Raw genomic sequence first — 25,873 nt, 5'->3', positions numbered from 1 at the left:
GGGGGGGGGGCGGCGGGGGCCCCAGTCCTCTGGCCCTGCGTGTCCCCTGCTGGCTGCTTGGCTGCCTGTGTCTGCGCCTGCGAGCGCCGGGGCCCTGTGGCCGGTCCGCCGTGCCTGGCGCGCTCCCCGCTCCCCCTGCGTGGCTCTTCTCTGTTTGCCTGCCTGCCTGCCTGCCTGCCTGCTTGCCTGCCTGCCTCGGGGTGTGTGTGTCTCTGTGTGTGTGTGCGTGCCCGTGTGTGTGTATGCCCGTATGTGTGTGCGGTGTGTGTGTGTGTGTGTGCCCTGTGCCGTGTGTGTGCGCGCGCGCCGGGCCCCGGCCCTGGCTGTCTCTCCAGGTGTCTCTCTCTGTCTCCTGGATCTCGGGGTGCCCCTGACTCTGCGTAGGGCCCGGGTCCGTGGGTGCCCCTGGGTGGCTCTGGGGCCCTCGGGCCCGAGCCCGGGGGAGGGAGGGAGGAAGGGAGGCCCGGAGGCCGGGAGGCCGAGGCTGAGAGGGTCGGGGGCGCTAACGGGCCGGCCCGGCGGGGGGCGGGGGGCTCGGGGCTCTTCCAGGCCATCGCCTGCTTGATGGACATGAACGCGCTGCTGGACAGATTCCACAACTACATCCTCCCGCACCTTCGGGGCGAGGACCGCGTCTGTCATTGCAACTGTGGGAGGTAAGTCCCCGCGGGGCGCTAGAGAGGCCCTCCCTACCTCCAGCCGGCCCGCCTGCCAGCCTCCCTCTGCTCCCTGCCCTGAAGGCCCATGGCTCGGACCCAGGCCGGGACCGGCGCTGCCCAGCCCCACACACAACACGCAGGGACCCAGGGCTGAACAAACCCACGAACACCTCGCCACAATACACAGCCACTGACCCAGCACCGTGGCCAGAGCCCCGGCCAAACAAACACTGGCAGGCAGAGAAGCCGGGGCCAAGTGCTCTGGGCTCCCCAGCTTCTGGAGTCAGCACGCAGGCTGGGGCTGCTTCTGGGTGGTGGGGGGTAGACGCGGAAGCTGACAAAGGAAGGGGGTTTCCTTCAGCCTGGACCCCTGCTTAGGGCATGCGGAGGGGCCGATCTGGCGGGCCAAGGTTAAGGGGATGGCCTGAGAACTCGAGAGGGTGGAGGAAGATGAGCCTGCGGGGAATGGGAGCCTGGCTAATTGGGAGACTCCACAGAGAACTGACCTGGTTGAGGCAGGGAGACACCTCCCCCCAGGAGCCGGGAAAGAGTCAGGAAGTGGCCGTCCTGTTCGGGTAGAAGTAGACCTAGCAGGGACTCGTTATCTCCAAGCCAGGCTCTCCCTGGGCCCTCTTTGGAAGTTTTTGGGGAGGGCTGAGGCCACCCAGCCTCACAGCATTGCCCGGGGGATCAGCTTGGCTCCCGAGTATTCTAGCAGTGCAGTGAGGGCCGGGCCAGGCTGGCCCACATCTCCTGGGGCCCAGGGCTCTGAGGTCCAAAAATACTGCTTTGGAAGGCTCCGGGGGCAGCCAAGGCTGTTCGTTCCTGCTTCTTGGTGGGTCTTGGAGTCCCGTGTGGGAATCAGGCTTGCACCCTAAGGTCCTGGTCACCCACAAACCTCAGATTACTTCCCCTGGTGGTTGTCAGTGACTGACGATGGGGCATTCCTTCTCCATCATTGTTGGCGACTGAGGTCCAATGGTGGTCCCCTAAGGCTGGGTTAGGGGGAGAGGAGTGGCATTTTCCAGGCCAGCAGAGGTGGGGAGGCAAGAGGTGGGGTGTTGCTGATTTGAGCTGGCATCGTGGACCCGACCCTTAAGCAGTCAACCCTGGGCATTTGGCCATCTTCGTATTCATCACAACTTCTCCTGGGCACCTTGGCCTTTGGGGGTCTCTGTTTCTTCATCTGTAAAATAAGAGGGTCGGGGGGCAGCCAGGCCTGGAGTTGGGAGGTCCTGGGTTCAAAGCTAGCCCTGAACACTTCTTAGCCATGTAACCCTGAGCAAGGCACTTAACTCCACTTGCCTAACCCTTACCTTAAGACAGAAAAAAAGAGGGTCAGACCTAGATCCCTGCTGAGGCCCGTCCCAGACAAGAGATGGCTGCACTTGTGCCTTAGGAGGGAGACTGAGGCTGGAGATTCAGTCCCTGCCCTCAGGCTGGGCAGACGAGGAGACTTGGGACACTTGGCCATTAGGGCAGCTTCCTGGAAGAGGTGAAACGAGCTGGACCTTGAAGGAGGGCACGATTGAGCCAAGCAGAGAGAAGGGGGCGGGCGTTCCACGGGCAACGGGTCGAGTGAAGGTGGGGGACGTTTTTAGGGCACTGGTGGATCCGAGGTGGCTGGAATGGAGGGTGGATGGACAGCAGCAAAGGGAGGCGAGGCTGGAAGGGGGTGTGCCGGTTGTGGTACGAGGTTTTGGAAGGTCTCCCTTGAGTGGCAGCCTCAGAGCTTTGGCACTGATCCTGTGGCTTCTCTCCTGCTTTTGAGCAGTGTGGCATGGGGAGAACTGGATATCGGGAGGCAGGCTGATGCCCTGTTCAGGATGGACTGGAGAAGAGACTCTAGAAGGAGGGAGGCCAATGGGCTGGCCATTCAGAGAGGCTGGACTGAGAGGAGGATGGAGAAGGGTTAAAGGCCGGCTCCCTTGTGGCAGACTCCCAGGCGGTCTTGCCCAGGCCCTGGATTCGAAAGCCGAGTCAGGGTGTTCCTGCGGGGTTAGCCCTCCCTCATGCCCTTCGGTTGTCCCATTTCAGCCCATCAGGGATGAGACTTCCCCAGCGGTGAGGGCACGAGCCCATAAAAGCCTTCCTGGGCCTTTGGTGCAGCCCACCCCACCCTGGCATCTGTGACTTTGGCGCCCAACTGGGGAGGCAATGAGTATGAGCGCCTGTGATAAAAACACTTTTCTGTGCCCCTCGGCTCCCCAGAGACACACAGACATGGCCAGGGCCCCCAGCATAGTCGGGGGAGGGCCGGGTGCCAGGAGCCATGTCTTGGGTTGGAAGGTTCGGGCCATCTGCTTCTCCGCTCTCATCCCTCAGCCCCAGACCTTGCCTTCCTTCTTTCTACCTGCTATTAAAAAAAGCCAAAACATTGGCTTCTTTCTTGTTTAAACTCTTCCTAAGCATCTGTTCCGAGCGGTAAGGACAAGGTAATTAGGATTAAGTGACTTGCTCAGGAAATGTCTGAGACCAGATTTGAACCCAGGACCTCCAGTCTCCAGGCCTAGTGCTCTGGCCACTGTGCGACCTAGCTGCCCCTTCTATTTTCTAGTAAGACCCAATTCTTTTCTGCCTTCTCCCTCTCACAACCATGCCTAGGGGTTATCTCTGTGCTCTCTGGTGGGTTTTACCAAAAGTTCCTCTCCTTTTCTGATTCTTTTGACAAAAGGTAGTTCATATTCAACTGGGGACTTGGCTGTGGGGGTCAAGGTGATGCCTAATTCCAGAGAGTGCCCACAGCCTCCCTGAAGGCTGACTGCCCACTTAGGAAGGGATCGCTGTGGACAGAGGGGACGGATGTGGGTGGGATGACCATTGGCTTGAATAACCCAGTACAAAGGCTGTGGGTAAATGTTTCAGATCTTAGGCTGGAGTGGGGCCGGCCTTCCACTTGTGGCTGGGGGCACCGGGGGGCCTTGGCTTTATTCAGTGCTTGGAATAAAGGTGTAGATTTTCAAATGGTATGAAATGGGGCACAGCGGAATAGGCTGTTTGGGATTTAGAGTCTAAGGAACCGAGTTCAATTTCTGACTCAGGTTACCACCATTGCAACTTTGAACCAGTCACATGACCTCAGCGGCCCTCAGTTTCTTCATCTGTCAAGTGAGCAGGTTGGACTAGGTCACCTCTAAAGTGATCTCTTGCATTTTGAGGTCTCGGGTCCTGAGGCCAAAAGTTCTCGGCAGGTTAGGGCTGGAGAAAGTATCAGAAGATAAAATTCCCAGGGAGTAAATGTAAAGTCCTATAGTTGGGTTCAAAAAATCAACTTCACAAGTGTGAGATGGGGGAGGGGGGGATCAGCAATAGTTCAAGTAAAGTAGTGGACTGAAAGCCAAATTGAGTGTCTCAGAGAAGGCAAAACCATACCCTACACCCACACATTCTTCATTCAGCATCCAGAGGAGGCTTGTGTTCCCTGTCGTGGGTGCTACTTTATGAAGCAACATATCCCAAAGGGTCTGCCAGGACTGTGATTACTTGAAGAAACTGAGATGGCTTAACTTAAAGAAGCAGAGGGCAGCTGGGTGGCTCAGTGGACTGAGAGCCAGGCCTGGAGACAGGAGGTCCTGGGTTCAAATCTGACCTCAGACATGTCCTAGCTGTGTGACCCTGGGCAAGTCACCTAATCCCCATTGTCCAACCCTTACCGCTCTTCTGCCTCGGAACTGATATACAGTCTCGATTCTAAGCAGAAGATGAGGTTTTTAAGGGGGAAAAAAAAAGCAGCAAGGACTTGGGGAAGACAGTAATTCCTGCTGAACCTCCACAGTGGATCCACCCAATGTGTTTGGGACTTCCCTCCACCTGGATTCTCCAGGACTTTGAAAATCCTGAAATTCAAGAGAGAAATGTGAATATTATTATTATCACCATCATCAGATTCCCAGAATCACAGAGCCCTGCAGTTAGGAGGGGACACCCCGCTCTCCCTGCCCAGCTAACTCATTCCAACTCCCTTCCCCCCAGTCGTCAGTTGTCATACAACATTTCTACCGCTTTAGTAGAAGATGAGCTCCCTGGGAACCAGCAGCATGCCGGGACGGCCAACAAAGATGGAGAGATTGTAAGAGAAGCAGCCACGTCCGGTCACCCTCAGACTTGGGCCGCTAGAAGGGAGGGTGATTATCCAGTTGTTCTCAGTCACATCTGACTCTTGCTGACTCCATCTGGGGTTTTGTTGGCACAGATGCTGGAGCAATTGGCCATTTCCTTCTCTGGCTCATTTTTACGGATGAGGAAACGGAAGCAGAGTGAAGTGACTTGTCCAGGGTCTCATAGCTAATAAGTATCTGGGGCTGGGTTTGAACTCAGGAAGAGTCTTCCCGAGGCCAGGCGTGGTGCTCTGTGCATTATGGTGCCACCCAGGGGCCAGGGCTGTGGTTATTAGGGAACTGGAGATAATGCCACGCACACAGGGATCTGGGGAGGGTTAGCCGTGGGGGAGGGGTCTCATGGTCAGTGTTTTCACGTCTTTGTAGGCTGTTCCCACGGAGGGAGGGTTCGCCTCACTCTGCTCGGCCCCAGAGGGCAGGCAGCCATGGGTGAACGTCGCCGTAGAGGTGGACATTGAGGTCTGAAGTCTGGAACAAATTCCTAACGGTCAGAGCTGGTGTGGGCCGGGCTGCGTCAGGCTGGAGCGTGCGATGGCTCCCTACAAGTATTCGGGAAGAGGCTTGGGGGGTCCCCCTTTCCTCCCAACGCCCCTGAGAAGAGATTCCTCTGTAGGGCCAGAGGTTGGGCTAGGAACCACGTTTCTCTCTGAGTCTTATGATTTAGAAAACAGTGACGTCCTTCAGTGCGTGAGAGCATCCCGGAGGGCTCCAAAAGGGCCAGTTCTTGCTGGAGGAATCAGGGCTTGGGGTGGGGGTGGGGGAAAGGCTGGACCCTAAAAACCAGGAAGGCTGGAAACACATGCCGGGCACTTTACAGAGATGATCTCATTTGGCCTGCATCACCTCTAGACGCTACTGTCTTTCTCATTTGACAGATGAGGAAACTGAGGCAAACAGATTAAATGACTTGCCTAAGGTCCTGCAGCTAGGACGTGTCTGAGGCTGGATCCGAATTCAAGTCTTCCTGACTGCTCTGCCTTTGGTAGTCATGGAGATATGGAGAAGGGGGAGAGATGAGAGAAAGAACTACAGTCTAGCTCAGTGGTTCCCAAGCTTTTTTGGCCTCCCGCCCCCTTTCCAGAAAAAATATGACTTAGCTCCCTGGAAATTAATTTTTTAAAAATTTTAATAGCAATTAATAGGAAAGATAAATGCGCCTGTGGCCATCACCGCTCTCCTGGATCACTGCAGCACCCACCAGGGGGCGGTGGCACCCACTTTGGGAATCACTGATGTAGAGGAAGTTCAAGAGATCTCTAACCATTTGGCAGATCTAGGAAAGGTCTTGTATGTGAGGGACCCTCTGAGAGCCAGAAGGCTCCTGGGAGGGCATCCAGGCCAGCCCTCTCTGGACTGGGGTCCCACAGGCACCTGCTAGGGCTCACAGGCAGGATTGGAACCTGTGACTTGGTCAGACAGGGCTCTTTTCCTGGAACCATGAAGGAGCAGAGTTATCGCTAAATCAGAGGTGAAGGAGGCGCGGACAGGCCCGCGGGAAAGTGTGTGCAAGGACAGGAAGGAGGGTGATGGGCTCCCATGTGGGGAGCTGAGAGGAGGCTGGCCGACCAGAAGGGAATGCCAGGGAAGGGAAGAAGAGCGGCAAAGCTGGCGGGGGCCAGGCTTCCTGCCCTGCTGAGAATGTCTTCGTGTTCCTTGTAGGGGCGATGGGGAGCCACTTGAGGTCCTTTTTCAAAGGAGTGACATGATGCTCCTCAGGCCCGAGGAAGGCGACTGTGTGCAGGGTGGACCAGAGAGAGAGGGGCCCGCAGGCAGAGGTCAAACCGGAGGCTAGACTTAGGGTGCAGGCTGTGTGAGAGGGCCGAGCAGGCCAGAGGCTGGAGGCACCAGGGACCTCGGTGCCATCCCCAGCCATCCTCTGCCATCCACATCCATCCCCTGCTATCTGCAGTCATCCACAGCCTTCCACTGCCATCCCCTGCCATCCATTGCCTTCCACTTCCACGTCCCTGGACGCTTTGGCTCAGGAAGCCCTGAGGGCCATGGGGGTTGGGCTAGGACCTTCCTTCTCTTCTGGGAGTGACCGGTTTGGGCTTCTGCCTTGACTCCTTTGCCTTCCCCTCCCAGCATCCCTCACTCTGTGTCACGATCACAGCTCCTGGGGCTCTCGACCTCAGTCCTGGGTGGCTGCAGAGAGAAAGGAAGGACCGAAAGCTCATAGGAGGCCCAGGCTGGGAGATGACTCAGAGCTGGCGTGTGACTGAGAATTCCCCCAAAGCCGGATGGCTCCTTCCTGACTCTCCAGCCCCTCCCAAAGCCTGCAGTGCTCCATGGGCCTGAGCCTGGAGCCCGGGTGACTGTGTGTGTGTGGATAACTCGGTGGCGTCTCCCAGAGCCCCCTGCAGGGCTCTAGCTGCCCGGACTGGGTCTGCCGTGTGCAGGTTAGCATGGGATTCTGCATTTGGAACGCTGCGTCTTTGGGTGTCCGTGTCAGGGTGACTGTGTGTCCCCCAGCCGGGTCCCCCGTCTGTCCCGCCGCATCTGTTTCCATCTCTTCTCCCCGTCTCACTCGTGGGTATCAATCTTGGGCTTCCTTATTCCAGAGAACCCTCAATATTCTGACGGGCTTGATGGAAGCCCCTCTCTGAGGGGCTATTATGGGAGTTGTCCAGGCCTGGGTGGGGGGTCTTCATGCTGGGAAGACCTGGGTATTCCGGGCTCCCCAGGCCCGGCTCTGGCTCTTCTGTTGGACAGTCAGTCAACACGCACGTGTTTGTTCCTGAGTTTGTGCCGGGCACTGTGCTAAGGGGGGAAGAGAGGAAGAAGGCCAAGGCGTGGTACTTGCTCTCCGTCTAAAGGGGAAGAGAGGGGCAGCCGGGTGGCTCAGCGGGTGAAGAGCCAGGCCTAGAGATGGGAGGTCCTGGGTTCCAATATGGCCTCAGACACTCCATAGCAGGGTGACCCTGGGCAAGTCCTTTGACCCCCATTGCCTACCCTTACCACTCTTCTGCCTTCTACTCAGTATTGATTCTAAGATGGAAGGTGAGGGTTTAAAAACAAAGAAAATGGAAGAGAGGGTAACGATCTCCAAAGGGGGAGGCACCAGAGCTGGCTTTCCAGGAGAGGGGCTTCCTCCCACAGCTCTTGGGTCGGGGATCTCCGTGACGAGGTGTCTCTGCACTGTAGAAGTCTCTGTTGTTTGGGGAAATAACACGAAGGGATCCCCGGTGACTGCCTCGGTTTCTCCTTTGCTTATAAAGTCGGGGAGTTCTGGTGTGAGGCAGCCCCTCCTCTGAGCTCCTTGTTCCCACAACGGATAATTGTGGGGAGCCCTTGCTGGGCCAGCTTTGGGGGGAGGAGACCTTCCCCTCCCAGCACCCCTTAGCACGGCCTCCGTCCCGTGGAGGGCCCCCGGCGGGGCGGCCGGGGAGCTCCTCGCACCGCCCCTCACCGAGGCTCTTGTCCCCACCGCCCATCCCCAGGCACCACGTCCACTACGTGATCCCCTACGACGGGGACCAGTCCGTGGTGGACTCCTCCGAGAACTACTTTGTGACGGACAACGTGACCAAGCAGGAGATCGACCTGATGCTGGGGCTGCTGCTGGGCTTCTGTATCAGCTGGTTCCTGGTGTGGATGGACGGCGTCCTGCACTGCGCCGTGCGGGCCTGGAGGGCCAGCCGCCGCTTCGGTGAGCACGGGGCGCCGGGCGAGGGGAGGGCCGCGGGCAGGCGCCGGGCACTGGGGGCGCAGCCAAGCGAAAGCCAGAGCGGAAACGAGCTGCTTCCCAGGGAAGTCCAGAGAAGGGCCCGAGTTCCAATCTCAGCCCTCTTTGCTCCCCGATGGACCCCCCCTGGGCCTGCGAAAGCCGGAGGTCAGACCCGCCGCCTTCCAAGGTCCCTTCCAGCTTCAGAGCGGCTGTTCTCAAGGAACTTGCTTTCTAGTGGGGGACCCGGAATTCAAACAGAAACACAAGATAATTTGGGCAGGGGCTGGGGAGGAGAGGCAGTGGGGGTGAGAGAAGGGCTGAGACTGGCCGGAAGGAGAGACAACCTTCATCCCCGGCTGGGGGTCAGTCTGGGGAGGCCCCAGGATGCTTGTCAGCCCCCAGCGGGCTCCTCCCCAGCCAGGCTCCCCCTTGGCAAGAGACGCTGCCCAGATCTGAGCCGGGAGCGTGACCTCGCCGCTCTCCTCCAAGGGGTCAGCTAGGAGCCAGCTGGTAGCGCCCCTACTCTGTGCCAGGCAATGAAGGAGAGAAAAGACCCCCCTCCGCCCCCCAACACCGGCCCCTGGGCCCAGGCTTTAACAGTGTTTATTTAAACTGTTACCACCTGCCCTCGCGCCATTTCTAAGGCATGAGAGCCCAGAGCCCAGTGACTGACCCAGGGTCACCCGGCCAGAAGTGTCTGAGGCTGATCGGAGCCCAGAACCTCTGCTCTGGGCCCGGTGCTCCATCCCTGGTGCTACCCCAGAGGCCCCACTCGGAACCCCGGGCTGGGGGACGGAGGCAGGAGAGGCCGCCTGATGGGGCTCAGCCTGCTGCTGCGCCACTCCGAAGTTCTCTGGGCCAGAGAGAGAGACGGGAAGCCTCTAGGCAGAACTCCGTCCGGTTCTCTGGACGTCGGAGCCAGCGCGTTCTACGGACTGTGACGTTCTTTTGACTCTCTTCTCCCCTTCCTCCCTGTCCCTCTCCTCCTCCTCCTCTTCTTCCTCCTGTCTCTGTGTCTCTCCTCTTCCTCCTCTCCTCACCCCCCTGCAGACAACTCCTGGTCGTGGCTCCCCAAATTCTGTAGTCTGAAGGACTTCCGGAAACGGCCCCACCGGCCGTACGAGGAGCCCACAGGGAACATGGTGCACATCAAACAGAAGCTTTACCACAACGGCCACCCCAGCCCCCGGCACCTCTGAGCCCCTGCCCTGGCTTGGCCGAGCCCATGGAGGGACTTGGGACACACGGACAGCCCATTGGACCACAGAGTGGACACTGCCCGGTGTCTGTGGCTCTATTCCCCGGGGCCCGGGGCCAAGCCCGATGGACCTACGGCTGCCGGGGCCGCCCCGTGGGGCCCACGAGGCAGCCTGGGGGGCCCGGCCTGCCCCCCGCCTGCCCGGGCCCCGGCACTGGACCTCTGTACATATGTAAGATGGATCTTTGCTTATAAACCCCCTCAGAGCCCGGACGGCGCCTCTCTCGGGCCCCCGCCCTCTCCCGGCCCCCGGGTCCTGGGTGGTCATCCTGCACTCGGCGGGGCTCCCAGAAGGTGCTGTGTCTTTTCTCTTTTTTAGGGGCATCGGGTGCGGGGTGGGAGGGCCGAGCTGGGCTCCTCCGGCCTAGGGCCAGGCCAGGCCAGGGAAGGAGGGGGGGGGGGGGACGCCCAGGCTGCTTTGCTCTGTGGTGCCTCAGTTTCCCAAGCTGGAAGCAAGAGAGGAGCCTCTGGAGGGGGAGGGAGGGAGGACCAAATGGCCAAGTGGAGCTGATGACCAGAGCGTGTGTGCGAGTGAGTGTGAGTGTGCGAGCGTGTGTGGGTGATCCACGGTGTTTGGGTTTTAAGTGACTCGGGGTGTCAGCTAGGTGGCGGGGGAGGTGGGAGAGCCCCCTCCGGCCTCTGCCCGCCAAGCTGGGCCGGGCCCGGCCCCCCTTTCATTCCGTTTGTGCTCGGCTGGGGTTGGGGGGGGGAAACGGTCAGGCTGTCCGGGGAGCTGCCAACCAGGGGCAGAGGAGGGCCGGGCCCGGCCTGGGTGAACACCGGCACGAAGCACGGGGTCTGCATGGAGGGTGCCAGGGTGGCGAGAGGCCGGGGGGCCGGCCGGGTTCTCCCGGGTGCCCGAGGAGCTCCGCTCTGGTCTCACCGAGGAAGGGGAGGCCTCGTCCGCCTCCCGACGCTCCTCGGTGGGTCCAGAGCGCAGCCGCCTCAGGCCCCTGCGGCCTTTCACTGTGATCACCTCCACCAGCCTGCCCGCCATGACTTCATCCCTCCCTCTCCCTGGGCCTGGTTGCCTCAAGTCAGTAAAAATGTTTGGGGCACATCCCGCGTCTGCGTCTTCTTTTGCTTCCTGGAGCCCCGGCCTGGGCCAGCCTGGTGAGGTGGGGGGTACCGGCAGGACTCGGCTCTCCTCGGAGCAGCCTCGGCCCGGGGCTTTGCTGGGAGAGCGCGCCAGGCCCCAGGGGAGAAGCCGGCACCGAACGGGCCCAGATCAAAGGGGGTCATGATGGGGGTGGGAGGAGGGTTCTGGCACCATCCACGGACGCTGTGACAACCAGAAGGAAATGGTGCACCGGTGGGTTGGCCCAGCATTTCTGAGGCTCTTGATGGATCCTCCCAACTCTGAGTGGTCAGACAGAGGCAGACGGCCGCTTGCCCAGGGTCACTCAGTGAGTGAGCATCTGAGGCAAGACTTGAACTTGGGTCCCCCCGACGCCTTGCAGAAGGCGATGGTCCAGAATCTCTGTCCTGCCCTGCTCAGGAACCTCCAGCTCCTGTGCTTGGCTCTGCCACATTTGGGGAAGGACTTTGTAAGTCAGAAATATTCGGAAGAGAGCTGGGCTCGGAGATGGGAGGTCCTGGGTTTGAATCTGGCCTTAAGACACTTCCTAGTGGGATGACCCTGGAGGAGTCACTTAACCCCCACTGCCCAGCCCTCACTGCCCTTCTGCCTTGGAACCAATACTTAGCACCGATTCTCAGAGAGAAGGCGAGGGCTGAAAAAACAAACTCCAAAGGATCCAGAGGAGGGCCGCCTGGTTAGAGAAGGGCCTTGAGACTGGCTGGGGGAGAGGGGGGACGTCTCATCTGTTGGGGCAGGTAATGAGGAGAGCTGCCCCAAAGTAGAATAGGCTGCCTTGGGAGGTAGTGAGCCCTCTGCTCCCCGGAGGACTGCGAGCAGAGATTGGACTTGATAGGAGCTTTCGGACACTCCCAGAGGATAAAGCAAAGGCTCTGCCATCTGTGCCCAGCTAGGATGAACCTAGCTTTTTAGATGAGCGACTTCAGATGGGGGAAGGTCGGCCTCTACCAAATCCCCCTGGGGCCACGAGGCCTGGGTGCAGTTACCATCCCTGGCCCTCCAGCTCCCCTGGCAAAGCTGGGGAGTGAGCGGTGGGCACTGCCCGCTTTCCCCAGCTCAAGCTGGCCTGCTTGCTGCCCCAGGCACAGACAGGTCTCCAGGGAGGAGGAGGAGGCCCATTTGACGCCCCTCCCTGTGGCCCCCACTCCCTCCCCTGCCAATTGGGAGCTTTTCAGAACCCCAGCCGCCCACCTCAGGGCTTTGAATGCTGAGACTAGGGAGGGAGGGCCCACGGAGGCAGGTTCAGCCACATCGTCCTCGAGAGGGATAGGCCATGAGCTGGTAACCGTTAGGGGGAGCCCCCAGGGATCCGGGGAATACAGACACCCTGCTTGGGCAGTCCACAGCTAGCCATCGGGGATGGAGAGAGGCCAAATTCCTGGGGGACAGAAGGGGAGGCAGCCTCAGGTCTAGGCCCGACCCATCACTGAAAGGCCCTTTCCTTCCCCTGGTCAGACGTCCAGCCTTGAGGACCCATCGGGGCTGATCACACAAAGGCGTCATCAGGCCCAACAGGACTGTGGGGTCAGCGGGTGCCATCCGGCTCCTAACCACCAGCTCCAGGCCCTGCCTCGGTGGCAGGCGGCCCCTGGACGGAGCAGGCAGTAAGGAAAGTGGGGGGGCCTGACCAGGGATCCTCCCAACCTCAAACCTTGGGGCTCGCTGGGCTTTGGAGCTTTGGCTGGGGGGGGGGGTCCCAGCCTAAGTCAGCGGCAACAGAGGGGAGCCTGCAGGGACAGAATGCTGGGCTCACAGGTGGAGGGGTTCCAGGGTGCCACTGTGGCCCCCCCAGAGCCGCTCTGGCTACGGGCCACATCGGATGTCTCTGGAGTCTCAGAGGGGCATTTACGGCACCCCAAGAGCTCCAGATAGAAGCCAGAGAAGCAGACGGGGAGGCAGGAGAGCCGGGCTCAAGCCCTTGCTGCGGCAGGGGGTCCCCGTGAGCCGCAGAGAAAAGGAGGGGAGCTGCCTCGGGGTCCCTTCCTGCTCCCCGGCTGTGAGCACACGGGCCCACCCGGGGTCCCGCTAGGGGCACCGGAGCGTGGGACGCCTGAGCGCGGGCCGACACACGAGCGAGCAGCCGGAGTCGTGGCAGTTCTTTTAATGCGGCTCCCACCGTGACAGGTCTCGGGGGTTCTCTGAGAATATCTAAAAGAATCCGGCCGCGGAGGGCAGCGCCGCCGGCCAGCTCGGTGCGGCCCGTCCCTGGGCAGACTCTCGTCCTGTCCCCGCAGCGCGGGGCTCCGGCCTAGGCCAGGCTCTCCTGGACGGCCGGCGCGGGCTGGCTCCTGCCGCCCTCCGGGCCGTCGGGGCTCAGCCACTGCATCTTCTGCTGGTGCTGCTGGATGGTGTCCTTCAGCCGGGCGTCCATCATGGCCTCCGTGAGGACCCCGTCCTCCGAGGCGTAGGCCAGGGCCTGCGGAGAGAGGACAGGCGTGGTGAGCGGCCCCAGTTCCAGCCCCCCCCCAAAACCTTTTCTACACGGGGCTGTCGAGAAGTCGCGCACCAGGCTGGCCAGACAGGGGCCTTCAGGGTTGGGGGACCACCCCGCAATGCCTTTTCTAGGGTTCAGCATGAGGGTGGGCTGGATTGGGCATGCCAAAGACCAAGTTCGAATCCTGCCCCACTCACTTACTTGGCTCAATGAGCAGGGCCGAACCACCGGCGAAACGGAGACAACCCTGGCACCGGCGCCGCAGCCGTACCCTGGGCCGCTGCGACCCCCAAGCGCTACCCAAGTGCCGGCCGTCATTTTTTTGAACCTTTACTTTCTGTCTCAGGAACAGCTCTAGGCGAGGGCGGGCTGGGTTAAGTGACTCGCCCAGGGTCTCCCCGCGGCCGCCCGGCCGCCCCACTTGCTAGACAAATGGAGAGGTGGCCTGCCAGGGCGGCACCCCATTCGGTGACCCGGTGCCGAGACGAGAAAGGACGGCCGGGCCCCACCACCAGGGAGCGCACGGCGTGTGGAGGCGAGATGTCCGGCGGGAGCCTCAAACTGGCATACCACCAAAGCGGCCCCGTGGGGGAGGGGACCCAGAAAGGGCCCCACAAGGCAGAACACAGACACGGGCTCCAGTGAGAGGAAGATGAGGGAAGTGGGGCCAGAGAGCATGTCTGAAAAAGGGCTGGAGGTTCTAGTGGACCGCAAGCTCCGTGGGACTCCGCCCAGTCATGGAGGGCCTGGAAAACAAGGCCACCGCCAGCTTCTAAGAGTCGGGGCAGCCGGGCGGCTCAGGGGCTCAGAGCCAGGCACGCAGATGGGGAGGGCCTGGGTTCAAATCTGCCCTCAAACACGACCCCGGAGCACACACCTGGACGGGCCACTCGACCGTACCGCTCTTCGGCCTTGGGACGGACGCTTCCGTCGATTCCAGGACAGAAGAGAAAGGCAAGAGCTCGTTCCACTGCCCGTGTCACGCCACAGCAGCTGACCCTCGCTCTGCTGGCAGCGGCGCCGCCATTTTGGAAAGGCCCAGGTGGGCTGGAGAACACGGAGAAGGGAGCCGGGATGGGGGATCCTGTCCAAAGTCCGACAACGGCTGGCCGCCCAGTCCTTCCCTCTCTGGGCGTGTGGAGAAGAGAGCCTGGGAGAGGCCAGGCTCAGGCGGGCACTCCTGGGGGGCGGGTGTGCTGCGGGCGCCCCTCGTGGCCTGCTCCACTTTCCCCCGGCGCAGCCTCTGCCCGAGGGTCTTTCTGCACAGACGTCCCGTTTTCACTTTGCCCTCTCCTGGAAGACGCTGATCTCCCCTGGAGGGTGGGGTGAGGGGAGGAGAGGGCACCCCTCCCCGCGCTGTGCCCATTGGCCGCACCGGATGGACGGGCCACCGTGGCCTCTGCAGCCTCGAGTCGCAGAGCCCGGAGCTCCTAGTACTGCCCCTTTGGGCCCGCCCCAACTGTGCTGCTCGGGGGTCAGGCGGAACCATTCTGGGCTGTTGGTAGCCTCCATATTCCATGCGAGAGCTTTGTGGAACAGAAGTTTCCCTACTAAGAGCTCGGTGACCTTGAGCAAGTCACTTCCCCTCTGGGCCTCAGTTTCTCACCTGTGAATGGAGGGGGAGACTAGCCGCTTCCCAGGGTGCTTCCGAGCCCGAGCGCCCACACACAGGACTGCTGTGTTGCCAAACCCTAACAAGAGGCAGCAGGGGGGCCGGCGGCCAGAGGCCCAGGCCTGGAGCCAGGAGTCCGCTAGGCATCCTCTCTCCCAGGCCAGCAGAGTTCTTCCTCGGTCCAGAAATCCAAATCCTGCTCCCAGAAACCGCCTTCTTTACTAGGAGGCCGCTTTGCCGATCTGCTCTTCTCTCCTTTGACTGGCAAACACCACCCACAACATGCCCTGAAGTTTTCGCCGTCTTCAGCGACGCTTTCTAGGTTCCCTGTGGCAGTGCCCGTCGGGCCCAAGTGGATGATCGCAGTGGATACTAAGAGAGAACTGTGGGAAGGTTTCTTACTGATGTGACGCCCTGTTTCGATCCTTTCCCTCCCTGACGAGTCGTGCACTGACAGCAGAAGCCCGACGTCCCGGAGGACGCCAGAGCCTGCAGCCTACAGAGACGCTGGTCGGGGTGGAAGCCACAAAGTTGGGGGAAGGAAGACCTCCAAGGCGGCGAAGGGATCGTGCCCGAGAGGACTCGGGCTGGCCACAGAGACACCCTGTGAGGAGCCCAAGCCTGTGAGGAGCATCAGTGGGGTCTGGGCTGGCCACATCATGCCCTCTCCGTGGGAACGCACTAAGCTAAGTCTGTGATGGAGACAGCAGAACATTATTCTAAATATATCTGCCAGCACATAAATAATTCTCTCCACTCCCACCTTCTCTGCCATTCCTGCTGTCCCCGCAGCCGGGCCCTGCTTTTTTGGGAAGCAGAGACATATGTAAAGAGCTGCTTCCAGAAGCTCTAGGCCCGGCTTTGGCTGTAAACACCCCCCCAGAAGACTCGCACACCTGCGCTCTGTGCTCTCAGGGGGACTCAGCTGTAACCCAATAACTCAGCTCTCCCAAGGACCCAGTTTGTGCTGTACAACACTGGCCTTCTCCGTGCCATGCTCCTGTGGGTAATGGGGAGGGGCTGTAGCTGGAGGATGTCTATTTAGGCAGAGACCACATGAAGAGGTGCCACTGACCCTCCTCCCCTCCGGCTGTTGGACAAAGGACACTCGCCGTGAGGTGTTGTTCCAGAAGCAACTGCTACGATGAGCCATCCAAGGTCCCTCCCTTGAGAAACATTCCAGACAGTGGAGTCGGGAGGAGCCCAGGCAGTCGTTCAGGCCGGTCCCTCTTCTGAGGAACTTGAGCCCCAGATCTGTTGGAGGTCACCAACTCAAGTCTTAAACCTGACCTGATGAGTAAGAAATAGTCCCAAGAACCAAGAGGACCGGATTATGGATTGTCTTTGGAGATCATGGCCCACGTGGAGAACAGGTAGACCGAATCTCAATGTAGACCCCACACCCAAATCCAAAACCTTAATAGTTAATTTTTAAAAAACAATTTCCCACTTGTTTTCTGAACTCAAAAATACTTCTTAAAAACATCTTCTAAAATGGACACTTCTAAAATGCCAGCCTCATTGTACCACTTCCCTGGGCTATCCTAAAAGCTTTTATTTTCACTCAAATAAACAAATCACTTATTTAGATCCCTCAATCTTGAGACAACCAGTCCAAGGCCCAAGGAGCCCGCCCCAGTCCAAGTATCAGGACTGTCTTTCAGTTGAGCTTTACGGTCTAGTTCAGATACTGTTATGAAGCTCATATGAAGAGAACGGAGAGCTCTGTGCCCATCGGACACGCAGTAGGCGCTTAATTAATCTGGATAGATGGAGTGATAAAAAGTTAGCTATTTGTTAATGGAGAAATTTCAAAATACTTTTCTATGGTAGCTAGTTCGCAACTCTTTAGGGTTCTTGTTCACAACTGCTTCAGGTTCCGTGCTGGTCCAGATCTAAACAGCCCACCAGGCTGGAAGGCCCAGCTACCATGGCTCATTCACTAAGTCTATGAGGGAAAGTTCTGACCCAATGGAATCCCAGTCTGTATTTCCTATCCTAAAAATCACAAGATCTCTGTGGTATGTGTGGAGAAGGTTGCCTTTATTCAAATACATTTCCCAGAGTCCTGTACTTCAGCAACAAGCCCCGGGAGGGGCCAGTGGGTCAATCTACTGCACATATAATAAGGGGATACGAGAACATCCCCCGGAGCCTGCCTCTGACTCCTGACCAAATGCAAAGCCCAAGGCCGAGGCCCGGTCCTGCATCTCCTGAGTCTCCTCCACAATGGGAACAGGATGGAAAGGCTGCCCACACATGGGAGCTGCAGGGAATAACGAGGAAATCTGAAAATGGCTTCAAGCAAGTGTGGTCAAGTCAGGCTTTAAATCTCTAAGAGTGAAATCAATCGACTGCATTATCGCTGTTTTATGGGTTCTGAAGAGAGAAACCACGGCGGGCTCCTGTGGTTGGGGCTGAATGGAGACGATTAAGCACTCATCACCGGGCTGGTGATGGGTCCCCGGAGAAGGGCCAGAAAACCACAGCAGGAAGGAGGAGGCAGAGGGATGATCCACACCTGACAGAAAGTTGCCCGTGGCTCTCCGAGACTGGCACCAGAGGATGCACAGCCCATCCTGAACTAGCTCGGTTAGATTTGGTTTTCCACTCTGTTCACCTCAAACAGCTTCCCCAGATGCTGCGAAAAGAGAACTAGAACCCGTCACCTAGCAACAACATTTCCACTCCTCCCCCTTCCCACCCAAAGCCCTTCAGGGTATTCAGCTAACTGAGATATTGGGGACAGCTGAGGAAGCTCAGTGAGAGGCGGAAGCGAGGAAGGATTAGGAAAAGCAGTTATCCAGCATTGAGTGATTATTTCTAATGGCACCAACTCCTGAAAACCACTAAGATTCCTTTACAAGCATGGCCCCAGCCTCCAAGAAACCCAGCAAGGCCACAGACCCCAGGAGGCCTTGAGTAACAGTGGGACAACCTGGGAAGGCTCTCGAGGGCCTGGAGGAGACAGGAAGGGGATGAAGTAGATTCAAGGAGGCCGGGCTGACCTGCTGAAAGTCAATTACCATGTTCTGAAAATGGCATTTTACCCAGGAGAAACAATCCCATCCTTATTGCTCCACAAAGCAATTTTCTACAATTTGCAAAAGAAAAGGGCCTCTCTTCCAGCATTTCAATACTGTTTTAATAAGCTTAATTGGAAAGCAAAGAGAGAACCCTTCAAACCCAGCCGCATCTCACTTCTCAGATTCACAAAGGCCCCATGGATGGAGGGGGGCTCAATGGAGGGGCAGAAGTGGGTGGAACTCAGAGAACTTATCTTTCAGCCAAGCTCCCCCTGCACAGCCCTCAGGATGGGAGCTGAGAAGGTGGCCGTGGACCTGGCCACAGGACAGCATGAGGGCGGTGGGGAGGAAGCCCCCAGAACTCGCAGCTCTCCATCCTGTCCTGCTCTGAGGTCAAATATAGCCGTGCCAGACTAAGAGACAGGGCAAAAAAGCAAGGAAGCAGCAAATGCACACCTGCTGTTTTTCTTAAAACCGAGCCCTGTTCTACAGTCCTTTTTGCCCTGGTGGTCAGCAGAGGGGCAATCTTCCAGAGGACCGCTTGCTGCCTGCTGAAGCTTGGCTCCCAGGGAAGGGGAGGCTGCAAGAGGGCACTTGGCAGGCAGCTCACAGTTGTGGTCCTGTCACCTCTTACCTCTTCAGGACAGTATGAGAGAAGGAAGGGAAGGCAGAGGCCCATTTAGTGCAGCCCCATTCTTGAGGGAGGCCTAGAGGCATGAAAGGGCTTCCCCAAAGGTCACAGGGCCCTCAGTTTGGTCCTCAGTCCGGCCTCTGCTCCATAGCCTCATACACAGGTGTGGAAATTCAGAAGTGTTTCTCAAGAAGGCACATCTCACACTGACTAAGCTCCTTTGGTCAGAAAAGGGACCACAGGCACATCTGGTCATCGGCTGACTCCATTGATCTCCACGAAAAAGCATCAGTCTGGTGATACAGTGTCTGAGTTGTGCCCCTGGTTGGGTCAGCTTTGGGTCTGAAGAGTTGGCCAGGCTTCTCCTACATGTCTGTGGCCTAAGAGAGAGCCAGCTCTAGCCCATTTGGGCAGGGAGGTCGCAACATGGGCAGTGGGCTAGACTTGGGGGCTTGGAAGACTTGCTTTCAAATCCTGTCTCACTTAGCTGTGTGACCCCAGACAAGTCACATTACCCAGCCCTTGCTGTTCTTCTGCCTTAGAAATGATACTAAGATGGAAGATAAGGGTTAAAAAAAACCCCAAATAATGTAGGTATATAAAATTTAAAAAATAAAGTGCTTTGCAAACCTTAAAACTCTGAGGCACTTCTTTTCAAGTTCTTCCAGAGGTTCTTCTGGGACCTGACACCCTTCCCCCCTCTTTGAGGCTTCATGTGTTTCCTTTGGGGCACTATTTTCTTCTTCTGAGTTTGTATTTTGGCGTTCCCTGTCACTAAAGCAACTTGCTACAGTCAGGGCTTTTTGGGGTCTTTTGCTCCATGTTCTAGTTGTTTTTCCCCCTTCTCTTATCTGTTTATTGAGATTCTTCTGTTCCTGGGGTAGAGGGTGCCTTGCTCCAGCCTTGCAGAGCTCTCCTCTCTGGTTCTTGGCCCTCGTTACTCAGTGTGTCTCAGGAGATGGCCCTGCTGGCTTGCCTAGGGAGGTCTGTAGATGTTTTGTCCAGCTCATGGTTTCATGGGCTGGGCTGGTCCCCTGCTCTGGGTTCCCCCACCTTAGGCGCTCTGCTTTGGGAGCTCAGAGTTTCCTGTAGTCCAGCCAGTCCTCCTCTCTGCTCACCTGTAGCCCCAGGAGTCTGCAGGTTTCTGCCTTCTATGCCTGTGTGGAGTGGCTCAGGCTGGGCTCATTCCCTTCTGTAGCTTTGTTGCCTCCTATGGAGCCACGGCATGTTGAGCTGCTCCGACTTCTGCCAGTTCTCCCAGATGCTGTGTTGCCTGTGTCACTCCCAAGGGAGATGGGTTCCTCCAGGCTTCCTTTGATTTGAGGCGATTTATTTTTGAGCACGTGTGTGTGTGTGTGTGTGTACACTGAGGAACCTGAACATCCTTTACTCTGCCATCTTAGTTCCCAGCATACAATTCCAGCAAGATGGCATACTTCTAATCCCCCCCTGCCCCCAAGATGCATCAAGAAGGCCACCGCCCTTAACATACTATATAAATGCTAACTATTAATGTTGTTGTTTTAGATAAGGGGAAATGGAGGCACAGGGCAGATAACTGGTTTGTTCAAGGGCCCACAAGAGAAATGTCTTGATTCCTCCAAGATATCCCCCTCACTCTGACAGAAGACTGAGAAGAAGAAGAATGTGACCACATTAGGTCACATTCAATGACAAATATCTGTCCCCTTTCCACTGGGTGCTGCAGGCATTCTTGGGTACAATAAGAGAGGCAAGTACTTGGACCTGTGGGGAGGGCTTGGCTGCCCTGAGGTCACAGCCAAGATGGGCAAAGAGGAGCAAGGAGTAGGAGAGAATCTCCTTGAGGCCACGGCCACCCCAGGGGATCAATCACTGCCTCCCTCTTGGGGCTGCTTGATCCTCTTATTGCCAGTGTAGTTGATTCAACTCATCCTGGGCTCCCTTCCCAGGGTACCAGGAATGGATTGGCCTTCTTGGTCAGACTGGCAAAGCTCTCTGCTGTCATGGCCCATCAAATCTGAGGCAGAAGTGGGTACATGCCATTCACGGTTAATTGAGAGAGATCTCTCTTTTTATCCAGACGACCCTGGCCTCCCCTTGAAATGGCATCAGGGAAGCTGCCCCCCAGTGACCTCCATTTCCTTTTGAGGCTCTCTCTTCTGGTGAAGGTATAAATGGACAGGAAAATGGTCATGAGGAAGGGTGTGAGGAGATAGAAAGCAAATCAGACCTCAAGAGAACACAATTTAAAAATGACAGAATGCAAACACGCTATTAAAGTGACGTGTAGACAACCAAAAATGACTGTCTAGGCTCACATCTGCTTTTGACTGTTCCAGAGCAAAGAAGTACATCTAAAAAACCAGTTACCAAAATAGGAAACATTAATTGGCTATAGAACAGACTTTTTCTACTGCATTGGCATGTAGCACAGTAATCTTGGAAGATGACCCAGGGCTGCTCCAGGCCACGAGGACATTTGCTCACAATGGGGGTGGGAGGGGAGGGAAGGAAAAGGCTTGACAATCTGGCCTCACTGACTTGAACCCACTTAGAAAGAGAAAACTTTAAAATGCCAGATTTTCTGAACTTATTTCATCCAATCACAACTTGATAACTGGAATAAGAAAAGCCACATTAGTGGGATCAAGCACAAGTCTGCCCAAAGGTCCAGCCCAGGCTGCTGCGTCAATCAGGCACTCCACTTCTGCCCTCTTACCTCCAGACCATCCTCAGAACATCCTTCCTCAGAGAGCTGGTCTTATGAATCAAGTTCAAACTCCTCTTTCTGCCCAGGCCCTACCAGATGGACAGGCCAGACCTTATCTTCTGACTTCCCCAACCAGGAGGGCCAGCCTCCTCTTGCCAAAGGGCTTCCCCTGGTGGGGGTGATGGTCTTCTCTTCTGTGCCCTCTGCTTCCATGACTAACTCCATGCCCACAGACGCCCCTTCGCCTGCTGAATTTTTCACATTCTTTAACACCAACTCAAATACCACCTTCTCATTGAAGCCTCTCCCAGTGGGGGCCTGGGGTGTTTGGAAAATGTTGTCTAGTCCTGGAAATCTGTCAAGGGAAGGGTTTGGAGCCCACTTTCAAGTCCCTCCCAGCTTTGATTTTCTTAGCTAAGCTTCTGGGGGGGCCACCATAGGATGATCTGGGCAGCTGAGGGAGATGAATCACACAGCAGCCACAGCCCAGCACTTTACTCGTCACCATTCACGCCTGCAGGGCTGGCTTGGACACCATGTGAACACATTGCAGCTGGCCCAGGGGGAAGGCTCTATTTGAGCTTGTTCTGGGTATTTTGGAATCAATTCTCTGAAAAGGCGTTTATAAAAACGGATTCCATCACGAGAGAACCAGGGTTCAGTTTGAATCCTACCAAGAGGACAAAACGGACCAAAGCGTGGGGTACTGCAGCTCCCATCAAACCAACATGCCATCAGACTGATTTACATGAAAAATGCTGTCCTCCCTAATGATGCCAACCAACAGAAATGCCAGGCCAGCAGGTAAGGCAGACATCCAACACACACGGACACACACAGAGCCCTGTGGCACTCGTTGTCACATGAGATTATGCAAGATTTTAAACCCTCACCTTCCATCTTGGACTCAATACTATTTGTTCCAAGGCAGAAGAGCAGTAAGGGCAGGCAATGGGGGTTAAATGACCTGCCCAGGGTCCTGCGACTAACGAAGTATTTTGAGGCCAGACTTGGGCCCAGGACACCCATCCCCAGGCCTGGTGTTCTATCCAGTGGGCTACCCAGCTGCCTCTGCCAGATAGTTTAATGGACTAAGTCCCTTCGAGAGTGGAGTGAAGAAGTCACTCCTTGGAGTCAATTGAAACGGGAATGGCCTGGTCTGTAAATCTAGTTGTGACGAGATAACTCCACAAAGGGAAGCACAGACCCAAATGGTGGCTGCTCCTCATATCACCCAGAACCCAAGTGAAGGAGAGGCCTGAAGATGCTGAAATGGGGGCTTAGGTTGGGAGGAGGGGAGGTGGGGAGAGGTATAGTGTCACCTCACAGACAGACAAGCCTTTCTAAATGGCAGGGCCAGGACGCTGTATGGGTGACTTACTCCAACAACAGAAATGTGCATTGAAGAGCAGGCTGACAGCAGGTCAAGGCCCCAAAGGCCCTGTTGGGAATATTCCCGAGGGCCATTTCTATCTATTCGACCATTAAATAAGCAAGATGTCTTCAAATTTGAGGCTGAAGGCACTCTAATTAGGTAACTCTGCATAGCACCAATCTCACAAATCCCTTTTACACTGGAAGTCAGTCTTCCCACTCATATCTCATCTCCAAGGTTTCTCTTGACAATGGAGAGTGTCATTTTGGGAGAGCTGCAGGCTAAGAGATTCAAGGAAATTTTGCTTTTGAAGTCAAATCATAAATTGTGTTTTAAAGGTTCACAGAATGAAATGAATCAATCCCTAAGCCCCACATAAAAGGGCTAAAAGGAAACAATAGGCAATGGGTGGAACCTATGAACTTGGGGACCATTCATAGTGGGAATGACCACTTAGGACCCCAGGACCAGAGCAGGAAGAGACCACAGTGGCCATCCAGTACAACCTCCTTGGGGGTTATAGGCAAGGAGACTGAGGCAGGTCCATGTCAGCAGTGGCAGACCCAGGTATTCCTAAGCAGTGCAGTTACTGGGAACAGACTTAGAAACTCTAGCATGACTTCCATAAAGGATGCAAAACAGACTCATTCAGTCAGATTTAGTCGCGTAGCCTGGTACCATCAGGCTAGAATGGCCGCTGTTTCTGTGGCTGTCATCTTCAACATCTGCCTAATTATTTGTACAGTCCTATTTGAAAATGTTCAGTGATAAAACCCAAATCACAGGCAGGAACATTACAGTTTGAAGGAATTTCATCAGAAAAGTGGAGGGCAGAGGAGAGAGTGGAGAGAGCCCCCCCAGTCATGGGTCTGCCTGTACAGTGGTGGCTGGGAGGGCCAGAGAACTTCAATGGCAGGAGGGGTCTCCTTTGGCAGGGTTTATGTGACGTCAATCCCAACCTTCCCCCACAAAGGAACCCCTAGATGAACTGAGATTAACTAAGTGGCAGGTTATTTACAAAGCTGAAAGAAAGGAGGGAACCCACTAGGAGACCTCTCCATCAGTGAGCAAGAGGCCTGGCCTTGGGATGAACATCTCAACAAAACACCAAATACCTGCAACTCTCTCTGCCTGGCAGTTCTTACAAGGACAGATCTACTGGTCTGGCCAAGTGAGAGCCAACCTCACGTCAGAAGGTTGGGCTGAAGATGGGTCCAATCCAAGTAACAAACTAACATCTTGCTCCCTTGTCTGAATGTTGGCTCCCCAGCTATGGGCTCAGGGGGTGAGGCACCAAGGGTTGGAACCAGAGCCCCCAGAATGTTCAGAACCATCCCTTTCCTGAGCCATCTAAATGCTTCTTAGTTCACAGTTAGAAGGCTACTGATGCTGGAGTTCAGCAGAAGAGGCACACTGTGGGTTTGCATCAGGAAAATCCCAAAGCTGAGCTGAGAGTTGCCTTACATGACATGGGTGAGCAGTCAGATGGGGATCACGGTTCTGGAGGCAAAAGCCTCCTCATTTGTCTGGCTCTCAGTTGGCATCACCAGGCACCCTTCTCACTCACCTGCCAGGCCACAGCGAGCTGTGAGATCTCCCGTCCGGACATGCCTTCAGTCAACCTGGCTACCTCTGAGCATTTCTTCCCATAATCAAACTGGGCCAGCTTCAGGCGCCTGAAAAGAAGGGAAGAGTCAGGGGGTGAGCACTGGGGTCCCTCTGGGAGCAGCCACCTCTGAGGACCCAGAGCTAGGGTGGGGAGGGACCTCAGAGGCTGTCCAGTACAACCTTCTTGGGGCATAGAGGTGAGGCACATATGTGTTGCTGCTGGTGGCTATACTGGCTAAGGGCAGCTTCTATCACTGAGAGGTTGGACTTGCACCGATGGCCCCAGTGGTTCAGGGGTCAGTCAAACATTTATTAAGCACCTACTATGTGCCAGGCACTGCCATGGCCAATGGCCCCAAGGAACTCCTAGCCTAATGAACCAGCTGTGCCTGACTCCTCTGGGGCAGGATAGCAGTGATTGTGAAAGAAAATGAGCATGCCAGGCAGATCCCCAATTCAGGTCAAGGAAAAACAAAACAAAACTGGGAGCTGGAAATGAAATTGCTGAAAACCAACGTTCCTGAGAACCAGGACACACAGAAAAGCCTGGAGAGAGGCCCTTTCCCCTCCAGGACAAAGGGGTTGTGGGGCACAGGAAAAATAGCTTCTTTCAGAAAGGAACAAACCCTCCCAGGGGCTCCAGTTACTGGCTGTCAGTCATCAAAGAGCTGTGTGGTCATCTGTGGATCACCTCCCTCCTTCCCTGCTGACAATCATTCCCACAGCTCCCGAGCTCAGGAGACCCAATTCCCAACTTCTTTCTTGATTGCTCAAAATAGCTCAGAGCCCTGTCCATGTGGGAGAGACACTGAAATCAAGAGCCACTTCACCTCAAAACAACGAGATCACTAGTGTATAAACAACGTTTGTGAGCACCCTGGATGCATTCTGTAAAATGTTCCCAGAACAAAACTGGTGCAGGAAAGAAAAGCAGCAGAGATGGCTGAGGGAAACCCACTAAACCGGAGCCCACAGGGAGCCCCACAGCACTAAACTGCTAGACTGAACCAGGCAAAAAACACACACCATTTACTCCGAGTGAAGTGCTGCTTCTTTTTCTCAAGCCTTACTTTCTTAGCATCAGCTTTAAGACAGAAGAGCAAGGGCTCGGCAATGGAGGTGAAGTGACCTGCCCAGGTCACACAGCAGGGAAGTCTCTGAGGCCAGATCTGAATCCAGGCCTTCCCAACTGCAGGTGCAGAGCGCCATCCACTGTATTACTTAGTGGTTCCTCTGAATGAACTTCTTAAAGGCCCTTTAAAACGGTCTCTAGGCACTGGGGCTCACCAACACTTCTGCCTAACTGGCCCAGGAGAAGCGAGGCAGTGGAGGTGTAAACAGGGAGGGAAGCTGAGCACCAGCTCCATCCAGCTTAGGAGAGGCCACGTGGTGCCTGAAAGATGGCGCAGAGAGGGAGGGGCCTGACAAGTGGCGTCCCTGCCCTGCACACTTACTGCTTTCCTTCCGTGGCTGGTTTCAGAACATACTTGTCAAAGTACATCCTCACCAGGCGCTCTCGTTCCGCAAGCTGAGGCAGGTCAAAGTTGACCATTTCATCTATTCGGTCATTAATGGCCCAGTCAAACTGCTCAGGTTGGTTACTTGCTAAGACCAGCATAAACCTGTTGGGATGAGTCAAAGGAGATCACCATCACGCATGTGTCTTCAGCATGGGATCATAATAGTCATGAACT

General features: G+C 56.4%; 2 protein-coding genes across 3 annotated transcripts in view; one reads left to right on the top strand and one right to left on the bottom strand.

The window, feature by feature from the left end:
• Positions 1-9,643, top strand: part of TMEM240 (transmembrane protein 240) — an 11,341-nt gene extending 1,698 nt beyond the window's left edge. Inside the window, exons 2-4 of the mRNA XM_044668638.1 lie at positions 385-656; positions 8,218-8,426; positions 9,495-9,643. Of these exons, the coding sequence (XP_044524573.1) occupies positions 385-656; positions 8,218-8,426; positions 9,495-9,643 (630 nt within the window). The remainder of the gene's footprint in view (positions 1-384; positions 657-8,217; positions 8,427-9,494) is intronic.
• Positions 9,644-12,887: 3,244 nt separating this feature from the next.
• The window catches only part of ATAD3A (ATPase family AAA domain containing 3A), a 70,691-nt gene continuing 57,705 nt past the window's right edge, over positions 12,888-25,873 (bottom strand). For both annotated transcript variants that reach the window (XM_044667529.1, XM_044667530.1), the window contains exons 14-16: positions 25,634-25,801; positions 24,139-24,247; positions 12,888-13,217 (exon numbers count right to left, since the gene is read on the bottom strand). In XM_044667529.1, coding sequence (XP_044523464.1) covers positions 13,050-13,217; positions 24,139-24,247; positions 25,634-25,801 — 445 coding nt within the window. In that variant the 3' untranslated portion in view covers positions 12,888-13,049. The remainder of the gene's footprint in view (positions 13,218-24,138; positions 24,248-25,633; positions 25,802-25,873) is intronic.

This window comes from Gracilinanus agilis, chromosome 3 (assembly GCF_016433145.1).
Source record: "Gracilinanus agilis isolate LMUSP501 chromosome 3, AgileGrace, whole genome shotgun sequence".
NCBI classification, from domain to species: domain Eukaryota; kingdom Metazoa; phylum Chordata; class Mammalia; order Didelphimorphia; family Didelphidae; genus Gracilinanus; species Gracilinanus agilis.
The sequence above is the reverse complement of the archived record's forward strand: the minus strand, read 5'-3'. Positions and strand labels throughout refer to the sequence as shown.